Consider the following 11,636-nt stretch of genomic DNA (forward strand, 5'->3'; position numbering starts at 1 on the left):
GAGTATCTAGCAATAGTGTGTCCGTAAAGTTTACATAGACATACATAGTTCTAGGAAGGCTTCAACAGTAGAGTCATATGTACACAAATGTCTATTGACCAAAAATGATGAAGCCTTTTTGCATAGACACACAGTTCTAGGAAGGCTCTAACATCAGGTTCATATGTATATAAAAGTCTCATAACCAAAAGTGATGGAGCCTCTCATATGCTTGCAAAAAAACTAATACCTGTATACAAATGAGAGGATTATGTTAATCTAGACAGCATCAAATAGCTCAATGCAATATTAGGATCATAAAAGAAATGATATTCTTTCAAAGGATAGAAACAATTACACATAACATGTTTATTTTATATTTCCCTCTGATCACAGCAAGCAGGTACTAAGTCTATTAACACAACAAGCCATGTTCTCTCCACGACTTCAAGTCACAAAAACTTAATTGAAAATTAGTGCTTCTCGAATAAGGTACATCAAGAGACTAACAGTCTAACACACTGTTATGACAATATTTAAGGAAAGAGCAGTACACAAGCAGGTTTATTAAGAACACTGGCAACTGCATCTAGGTAATGTTTGAAGAAAAGGTTCAAAGCATTCAAACAAAAATCATGGATGACAGGATAACTTTAAAGAAATAAGTTGTTGGAGTGAGTATGTTTGATAAGCAAAAGAATTTTAGCATTCCATAGATCAAATTGTGAAGCCAAATTAAAAGTAAGTTTGTCCAAAGCATTCAAATAGAAATCATGTATTTTGTTTATGTATTTATTTTATATTTTTCTTTTTTCTGTCAAAGTGTAAAGTATTTTTTAATAAAACATGAGTATGGAACTGTTTCTTTTTTGTGGGTGTATTTGTGCTGCACTTATTTATTTTTTCCTAAGCTATTTTTTGATAAGGAGATTAGAACACACAATGCAGACTATGGGTCCGGCCAGGCAAATTCGCAAAATATGCATATAGGTTTCTAGATAAAGCTAGAAGTAGCAGCTCTAAATATTAGTAATTCATTTTTTTGAGTTATGGTTGCTGATTTGTGGAAACAAATTATCAGGATACTTAAATATGGATTTTTTTTATCAGACACAATGTAGTTTTGTTTGTTGTAATGGGAAAAAAGGGAAAATGAGGGTGCGAGGTTTGTGTACAAACGATCCTGAATGGTACCATACCTTGATATATTTCAGGGTGATCTAATTGTCGTCATTCTTGGAACATGTAGAATCTGGCATGACTTTGCTAACATGGGTGTGCTTCATCTTGCATGTAGTGTATTTTATTAATATGGAATAGAAGTTGTAGTTGTAAACTTAAAAGGTATACTTTGTTTTCATTTTATAACTAATGTATTTCCATACATACTTTTTTGGTGGCGATGACAATTCATTGTTGGTAAGTTGATCTATATATCTGTCAACATTCTGTGATTAAACGAAAAGGTGTTAGTTAACTTAGATGGTCCAAAGTGAGAGCATTTTTTATACTAACAAATGTACTGTTTAAGCATTGTTCTTGTTACCATCTATTTTTTATAACTTAACGGTAGAGAAAATACCTATTTGTGTCTATGTACATAATTCAATATTATAAGTACATGAAAAATTACCTCTAAAACTCTTGGATGCATCGTAGTACTCTAAGACGCGTCGAACCTGTCAAATATGTTTTATTATGTTACGTATCTACAAGATGGTTCACATAAACTTGAAGACATTATGATGTAAGAAGTTTTGTACTGTGTTTTCCTGTTCAGCTGAAGTGGATAGCTTAGCAAATGATGTTGCTAGAGAATCCTATGTGGTTGTAGGTTCGAATACGTCGTCTTGTGTCAGTAGCTGTTGTTGGGGGTAGTTCAGTATGGTAGATGGTATTGAGGTTGTTTGTCTTCCATGATTTGTTACCACATATAGGATAGAGAAGACTCTATTTGTCACTGAGAATGACGACATGTTAAGGGTGATTGCAAAGGTAAATTTCAAAGATACAATGGCGGCTAGATCTGGTGGAAAACCCTGAGAAGTTCTAGCTGTTGTAACAAGAGTGTCACGTGGTTTTCCTACTATTCGTTTGGCTATGGTGTCGAAACGGAAGAATTCAGCTTTGCATGTTCCATCAGTGGCAATGAAGCTGAGTTTATAGCTGCCAATTGAATACGTTAGTGGTATGTAAAAGAATTGTATCAAATGAAATGTATATGTTCAGGGTTACCTGAATTTTATGTCTGTACAGCCACACGATGTACAATGATATCCAGTGGAAGTTTGAGGTGAAGACTTCTTGCATTTGGTGCAAGCTAGAAACCACTATTTGATATCCTGTATGAGTCGTGAGATAGTGACGGTGCATTTATAACCTTGTGGCTACATCATATAAGGGAAAAAGTATGTTAAAAATAGAATAACTTCATCTCTTGGTGTATTTATAATATTAAGGTTAGAAGTTGCATGCTTCAGTGCAAACTGTAGACTGTGGTAATAAGGAAAACAAAGAATGAACAGCATTGTAACAGTAAGTATTCAGTTGTTATTGAAATTTTAAAGAGTAAACAATGTTTGTTGCGAGGCTACTTTAAAAAGGCACACATAGCTACAATCAATATATGTAGTGAACCTATACACATGCAACATACATATAACAACACAATCAATAGTAAAACAGGCATTGTATTTGAATTTTGATAAGCAAAAGTAATGGCACATGATTACAGTGGTAGGAGGAGGCAAATTCGGAACATATGTATATGTTAACTCTAATTAAAGTTGGTATTAGAATTTTTTTCATGCATGCATTAATTGTATGAGTAAACATCAATTTGTGACTGAACTTGTAATGAATAAACAAAGTTCCTTGTGAGCCCAATTTAAAAGGGACACATAGCTGCAACTAACATCTGAAACAAAGCTATACATACACAACATAAACAGTAACCTAGAACTGCATCTATTAGTCATAAAAGATTTGTGATTGAACAATTGAAGCAATACTTATATTGTTTCTGAATTTTAATAAGCAAATACAGTGCCATATTAATCTAGTGGTATTATTGATAGTTGGTATACTAGAATTTACTACCATGCACCAATTGTAGGCAACATAGTAAGCACTGAATTGTGACTGAACTTTTAAATTGTAAACAAAGCTCTGTACGAGGCTACATAAAAAAGGGATACATAGCTGCAATTAATATATGTAATGAACCATACATACACAACATGAACGGTAACCTAAAACTGCATCCAGTAGTCATGAAAAATTTGTGATGGAACAACGCAAGCAATATTAGACATTGTATTGTGTCTGAATTTTTAGTAAGCAAATATAATGCCACATGAATCCAGTGGGAAAACAAATTTGGAACATATGTGTATAGTAAAGTTTTTGTCAAAGTTAGTTTTAGAATTCAATGGTATGTACTAATTGTAGTTATATATTTGGATAGGAGAAGATAACACCATTAAATTCCACCTGAAAATAGGCTACGAAATCGAAACCATTCTGCTCTGTATAGGCACAGATGGGTAACATAACTATTAAGACGTCAGAACCAGAAGTGGAAAACAGTTTGCTTAGAACTTACTGGTAATCTGGTATACAGTAATTGTAGGTAGGGAGTGGAGAGAGGAAAGAAAGGAATAAGAAAAAGAAATTGATTTCTAACGTTAAATATTTTCATCGTGAAAAAACATGGTAAAAGGATATCTGTACCTGCTTTGCAAGGACCAAATATATTACCACTTTTTATATCCTGTAATAACTCTTCTAATTTCATATGAAATACTCTTACAGCGATATCAGGTGCATCCGAAGATTTCTGGCTAGAGTGCTGAAGACCACCTATAATTTTAGGCCACTTTGCATTGCATGTAAATGTTATAAAAAAGTCAGGTGGGGCGCAACATCAACTGATTTGTTCTGCCATGACAAATTTATAATGAGCATAATAATCTATGGGTGATAAGATTTTTTCCCCTCTTAGACCCAAGTGATGTGTGTGTATAGAGTACGAAGACGCTTACTTCTCTTTTTTGTGCTGTTTGGAGTACGGATGAGGCGCTATAAATTTACCTATCATAAATTTAGCAATTTCGAATGTTTCAAGTTTTGAACTTGCATTTTCTAAGAATATGTGAGTACATTGCATAGTTCGAAGTACCTGGCTGATGTAGACAGAGTCCCAGAGGTATTGCTCCAAGTGCTTCGACCAAAAAAACAGAAATGAGGATAACCTGAAACATGTGAAGTACATAAATGTAGTGAAGTAAATGTAATTGAAAAATGATGACGCATTACGTAAGGATAGTCTAGAATTATAACCTATATGCAGTTTACCCATTTTTTTACAAAATAATAAGGAAAATTAGGCCATTCAAATAAAACCTCAAATATACAATTGTGTATATATTAATTGGTAGACCAAACAACAACGATAGATGACTAACTAAAGTGTGTATAGAATTATAACCTATAAACAGTATATCTATTTACAAAATAATTAAAAGGGAAATTAGGCTAACGTAATGATAGTGTAGAACTGTAACTTTAGTTAAGAAAATAGTTTTAGTATGACACAACAAATGGCTGCAAGGGCCTCATAGGTTTAGGGTGAGGAGGAGAAGGGAAAGAGCAGCCACCACCATCGTGTGTACCTAAAAAACCCCAATCCAAGCCAGAAACTAAAAGCTTAAAAGTCACACTACGTGTTATTCCATATTTACACTACGTAAGGATATTCTAGAATTATAACCTATATACAGTTTACCTATTTTTTTACAAAATAATAAGAAAAATTAGGCCATTGAAATAAAACCTCAAATATACAATTGTGTATTAATTGGTAGACCAAACAACAATGATAGATGACTGATTAAAGTGTGTATAGAATTATAACCTATAAACAATATATCTATTTACAAAATAATTAAAAGGGAAATTAGGCTAACGTAATGATAGTGTAGAACTGTAACTTTAGTTAAGAAAATAGTTTTAGTATGTCACAACAAATGGCTGCAAGGGCCTCATAGGTTTAGGGTGAGGAGCAGAAGGGAAAGAGCAGCCGCCGTCATCATGTGTACCTAAAAAACCCCAAACCAAGCCAGAAACTAAAAGCTTAAAAGTCACATTGCGTGTTTTTCCATATTTACGCAGTACAGGGATCCGTCGTGTGTACTAAAAAAATCCCAAACCAAGCTGGAAATTTAAAGCTAAAAAAGTCACATTGCGTGTTATTTCATATTTACATAGTATAGGGATGAGCACAGACAAGACAACACAGCAGAGGATCTTCCCAGTCGATCTCGAGCTGAAGCGAAGCCCAGATCCAGAAACTACGTGGGACAAATACTAAAGCAAACAACATCGATTCAAGCAGCATCGATTCAAGGAAGGGAACTTTTTTCTGGCCTATTTTTCCATATGAGAAAATGTTTAGCCAACATGAGAAAATAGGGGACCAAATGGATTGCTCTTGAAGTAAAATACCACGACAGACACATTAAGTCAGCAAATAACCCTCGCTCTTTTGATCCGTCCCAACGCCACAACACACACACCAGCAGTGCCCAAAAAAATCCCAAACCAAATCCTTGTATTTTATGCACCTCGCTTTCCCCTTCCCTTTTCTCTAGGAAAAAACTCTTCCCCAACTCAACCTGATTCGAACACTCAACCAAACCCTCGCGTCGCTAGGACTGGGAGCAGCACAGCGGAGCAGATTAGCTGCTTACCTGGACCGTTGCAGCGATGGCGGCCGGATCCAGAGTCCAAAGTGACGGTGGTTGTCGCTGGAGCCACGGGGTGGGCAGGGATGCTTGGGAGAGGGAGGGAGGGATCGTGAGTTGCAGGAAACACGGGATGGACGGGATGGAGAGAGAGGATGCAAGGAGAAAAGAACCTGGAAGCCTCCAGATAAGACACACGGTCGCACGAGCCATGGGAACCAACGATTGACGATCGAACGGCTAAGATAATTCAACCGACGTGGATAGGCTATCAGGCCACGCTTCCTTGTTGCTTTAACAATAAGGAAATATATTTAAAACTTGTAAATACAATGAGATTGTGCTACTTACTGCCCTGGCGTTTATCGTGGGATCCATCAGGATTTAAGGGGAGGGCCACGCGGGCCTTGTGTTGGATGGATGCTGTTTTTTTTTATTTTATTTTAAATTTTTTAACCTATCGGCATGTCTCCTCATCTTCTAATACGAGAAACCGCCGGTGATCTCTAGAATCGGATGGAGAAAAAAACCTTCTCAGCTTCCGTAGCGTGCGCTTGCTGAGAAACAGGTGCCAATTATTCAATTATTTTGAAACTCCATGTGTACTATCTCGCGCTCAAATTTTTTTGGCATTTCAGAACGGCATGTCAAACTCTGGATACACATCTCTGTTCTCCACCGGAGCTGATTTTGCCATCGCTCTTTGGGTGGGTGGGTGTGGGGTTGGGGGGGGGGGGGGGGGGGGGGGGGGGGGGGATGTGTACAAAGTCTTTTTAATTTTGTAGATTTCATGCAGTTAGCTGTTGATAGGACTCCTCCATATAAGTCAGTTGTAATTTTAAAATACACGCTCCCACATAGGTTCACATTTACCTTCCAAATGTTGTTAACACAAATAAAAAATTTAGTTCACACGGGTGCTCATACATTATTTATTATCTCTCTTTACATCAAGGATTTAAGTATATTTTATATTAACTTATATACAACATTTATATAGAATTTAAGAACCTAAATCGAATTTGACATCGTGCGCAGGCCGCGTGACATTCAAGAATGTATGAAAAGCGTAGCGACGCACGGAAACATAAGTAGTATTGACTAAACCGAAGCATATAATAAGTTTAAGCATGCTTTAAGGGCATGTACAGTGGTGTTTAATGTGTGGGCTCTTAAGGTGTTTTAGGGAGTTATTTGCAAAAAAATCTTAGAGCCGTCTCTCCGTGAAGAGACGCCTCTGGCTCGTAAACCAAGTAACAACAGACGCCTTATTTCACACTGTACGAATTTGTCGTCTGTTCTATCGATCTGATGCTATACAAATACATTTAATTCTGTATTTATTAATAGACTACGTTTATAGACACTCCATTGTACAATAGAGTCTCTTAGTTGTCTCCTGTGCTTGGAGAACCGTTTTGGTGTCTCTCCACTGTACATGCCCTAAGACTTGGTTCCTCGAATTTATTTACTTCAAAGAACTGCGTACATTATAGTTTCTCAAAGAAAAAAAGATGAAAAAAATAAAATAGTAGCAAAGTTAAAAAGGTTGAATTTATTTACTTCAAAGAAACGTTGCGTACCCCTATGTCTCATCTCTTAAGGTCATGAAGGTTATCCTAAGTCAATGTTTCGAAACTTTCAACAACAATATCTATAAAAAATAATTATTTTTAAACTATAAAATTGTATATTGTGATAGATGTTGTAATAATGAATCTAATAGTTTTATTTACCTATGATTATCTCTACAACTATTAAGAGTCATCTGTAGACTGCCCCCGCTCTCCCCTGCCTCCCGCGGATCCCGTCGCCCGCACGCACCCAGCCGGGATTCCCCGCCCAACGCTCGCGCCCGCAACCACCCAACCGCGATTCCAGGCTCTCCCCAATTCTAAGCGAGACGGGGCACAAGAAGAGGAGAGCCTAAAACCCCAACCCCCCGAATCGGATCCCACCGCCGGAGCGCGGAACCCCGCCCCGGCCGTCATGGAGATGGGAGGGATGAGCGATGCGGAGCGGCTGTTCTTCTTCGAGATGGCCTGCAAGAACTCCGAGGTCGCGTACGAGCAGAACCCCAACGACGCCGACGTACGATGCATCTCGAGCTCTCCTCTCCCCGGTCGCTTTCCCGCCGCTTGGATCATACCCTTAACCATGTAATCCGGTTGTGTGTTTCTTGTGTGCGCGCAGAACCTGACGCGGTGGGGCGGCGCGCTGCTGGAGCTGTCGCAGGTGCGAACCGGCCCCGACAGCCTCAAGCTTCTTGAAGGTATTGCTTTCTCAGATTAGAGGTTTCGTCTTGTTTTAGGTTGGGTGTTTCGATGTACTACTTGTAGTTTTTTTGTAGGATTTATTACTGTTGCAGTACCGGCTAATGATCTTAGGATCTCAATGAGTTTTACGAATTCATAAATCTGTAGTACATTCCGTGCCGTCATCGTATGTTAGGCCCTTATGTGGCAGGATTGTTCACCCCACTTAACGTTTCACTGTGTTGCTGACCCAGACATTTAAGAAATTTGTTGGCTCAACTGCTATTATGCTCAGAAAAATGTTTCTGCGCTGGTGCTGTTTTTCTCAATTAAGGCATAGTTCGTTTTCCACGGTTGAGGCTAGGAACTATTCAAGGAGATCAATGTTAATACAAATAAGCCGAACAGTTCCAAAGAACCGTTCTAGAGCAAAGGATGTTTTTTGTTTGTGTTATTTTTGGTAGCTTCCTTTTCTGTATCATGTGCTTTGCTCTTATTCAGTGTTCTTTTGATTCATCAGTGTCATGGGTATTGGCTAGAAAAATCCTGATAGCATATTGAAACTGTAACTGGAATTTATTTGTGTTGGGTGTGTTGCACCCTATCGACAAAAATCTGTGGCATTTTTTAATAATCAGCAGCCAGCTGTTACTGACAATTTAAGTGACTTATATTGCTTATGTATCATCTGGGGACCGGTTTGTTGCTTCTCGTTTTTTTGTTGGTTGCTTGTTTGGTACTGTGAATGCTGATTGCTGAAGCATATTGTAACATCATATTTGTTATGGTTTGTTGCTGCAAAGTGTTATTTTGATCGAACACTTGTTATCCATATTTAGTTATATGCGAGATGCAGATTTTCATATTTCATGAATGCCTGCTGCGTTCTGCTGTGAGTATAGGATTCCATGAATGCAGGTTTTCACATTTCAAGGTGTTGTATGTTTAAATTTTATTACTATTCATAGTTCGCATATAGGATTACATTGTGCTGCGAGTATGTCTAGGTTTATGCCACTTTGTAGATGTTAATGAACAGTGAAAGTGGTACTAATTGAATGAGTTTTGGTGCAGATGCGGAAGCCAAACTGGAGGAGGCACTTCAAATTGATCCCAACAAGTCCGATGCACTCTGGTGCTTGGGAAATGCTCAGACCTCTCATGGATTCTTCACTCCAGACAATGCACTCTGGTGGTATGTGCAGGCCGCTATTGTGTTAGCTAATTTCAAACACATTTACATCGTTCCTTTTATCTAGGCTGACCAATTGTCACAAAATTCCTGGTACGTTTTGTTTGTGGAATATAGGGACCAAGGAATGCAGTACACTCTTTGAGAAAGTTTTTCCTTTTGTTCCTGCATTCCTAGGACACGGAACATGGCTCTGTACCATGTTCCTGGTGACAATGGCTGACCTGCAGACCTCTGCCCATGGGGCTTGAGCCACATGCAGTCAGGTTGTCAGCAAGCATCTGGAAGAATATTCCATGAAAGAACTAAGATTTTGCCTTTTTCCTTAAAAATTTATGTTTCTTCTGCAATGTCGTGTCCAATTTGGTTTGACTGGAAACTGAAGTTCAGACCTGCTGTTTGTAGGAACCTGCAAATGAGCTGTACAGGAAGTCTCTAGACTTGTCAATGAAGGTGTGTTCTCATTTTTTCTGTTCTGCAGTATTTCCATGACCTCATTCTTGAATGTTGGTAAACTATGGGGCATCCATGCTACATAGGCTAAATTAAGCTTATTTTCTTATTGATACTTGGTTTGAGTTTCTAATAATCAGGAGTGCTATTTCAGCTTGTTACTATTAGATTATGTATATATTAGTCACAACTTGCAAGGCTAAAAACAGATTTGGACACCTTCAGCCATCAATCTTGTACCAGCCAGTTGCCCGTGCTTTGCTATGGTTTTGATATATCATATAAATAGGTCTTAAGATATTTATTCAAATATAAATATTGTTTATTTTTAAACACTAAGATACGTGTGGTCTGGTGGTTAGTCCAAATATAATTATTGTACCATGTTAGTTGTCAACAGTCCAATTCCATTCTCATGGTTTTGATTCTGACGTATGATTATGTTTATTTTAAATTTGTGCAGATTCTTTCAAGGCAATCAATGATGAAGGCATGCCCATGTATCAGAGGCCCTTCATGAAGGGCAAGCTGTACATCCACTTCTCGGTGGAGTTCCCGGACTCGTTGAGCCCGAAGCAGTGCAAGGCCCTGGAGGCTGTTCTCCCGCCCAAGCCAGTATCATAGTACACTAACATGGAGCTGGACGAGTGCGAGGAGACGATGCCCTACGACGTGAACATCGAAGAGGAGATGCAGAGGCGGCAGCCAGGAGGTCTACGACGAGGATGATGATGTGCTAGGCGGGTGGGCAGAGGGTGCAGTGCGCCTCGCTTGTATTGGTCTGATGATACTTCGGTTACAAGAGTGCAATATTACTAAGGATTAGTTCCTATATAATGGCACATTGGCACTAAATTATTATGCATTTTAATGCACCCGTAGCAACGCACGGGCATAGACCTAGTTTTCTTATTAAGAGTCAAAGTTGAAAACATTTTTTTTTACTTAAGACAGCAAAGTAAAAATGAGGGGGTGCAGCTGGAAGGAACATCCATGCAAGGCATCGGTGCTTTTGTTATGAAGGCCAAAGCACCGGGAGAACAAGCCTTAATAAGTTAATGAGAACCCCATTAGAACCAATTGAACTCACCCAAGAGGAGGGGAGTCCAAATAGGGTTTAGGGTTAGACTGCACATGCAGATACAACATGTGCAGATGGTACATGGAAACCACTCCAATGACACTTCACCCTCTGGTCGTTACTTATACCTCTCAGCTCAGCAATATAAGCCAGTGAATATGGCTGCTTGCCAGCGGTATGGCACTACAAAAGATTTTCACTGCGCCAGAAAAACTGCACTGCACTGCGGGTGGGAGTAGAAATGGGCCTGCACGTTGGGCCACCTGCATTGCCTACATCTGCAGAACACATGATTCACGCTCGAGCACAGCACACACCGAAAAGGCGAAAACCCTTGACCTCGTATTTGGGCTACTTGCGCACACCGAGCACAGCGGGTTTATTTGTCTAATGATAATGTTTAATCGTTTTCATCGTCATCGTCGTCCCCCACGTTGAGACATGATATTAAAATTCTCTAGTATATTAAAGCACCAATTTTTCTTATTTTATAATTTGCACCATTGTCGTGTTCCCATATATTTAAATAGTAAAAATACTAAAATTATGCATAAATAGATATTTGAACCATGATTGTTGGCTTTAAACCAAATATTCACACCCAACTACCTAGCCAATAAAACGCACATATATATGTTTTATATTCTATATTTAAATATAAATGAAACCGCAACAACTTACGAGCACTTTGCTACGAAGATTCAACGCTTGTGATTTCTTGGTCCTCTCATCTTATTGTAACATAAGATAACAACATGAGCCAAAATTTCGTCCTACGTCCGACCGGATGAGGTGCTCAGGCCCTTCTCGGCGGACGACAACCTGGTCGCCGACGCCAAGGCAGTCGAGGTGCCCACCACGTTCCTGACCATATCCGAGGGCCACGCTCAGCGCCAACGTCTCCACGCCGCTCTCCACCTCCGTTCTCCTCT

General features: G+C 38.8%; 1 protein-coding gene across 1 annotated transcript; it reads left to right on the forward strand.

Moving 5' to 3' along the window:
* Positions 1–7,597: 7,597 nt before the first annotated feature.
* On the forward strand, positions 7,598–10,247 carry LOC103651859 (probable mitochondrial import receptor subunit TOM20). The gene is made up of 5 exons (XM_008677543.3): positions 7,598–7,814; positions 7,917–7,995; positions 9,053–9,173; positions 9,348–9,379; positions 10,087–10,247. The coding sequence occupies exons 1-5, from the start codon at positions 7,713–7,715 to the stop codon at positions 10,245–10,247; spliced, it is 495 nt and encodes a 164-aa protein (XP_008675765.1). The 5' UTR covers positions 7,598–7,712.
* Positions 10,248–11,636: the final 1,389 nt, after the last annotated feature.

Source organism: Zea mays, chromosome 3, assembly GCF_902167145.1.
Source record: "Zea mays cultivar B73 chromosome 3, Zm-B73-REFERENCE-NAM-5.0, whole genome shotgun sequence".
NCBI lineage: Eukaryota > Viridiplantae > Streptophyta > Magnoliopsida > Poales > Poaceae > Zea > Zea mays.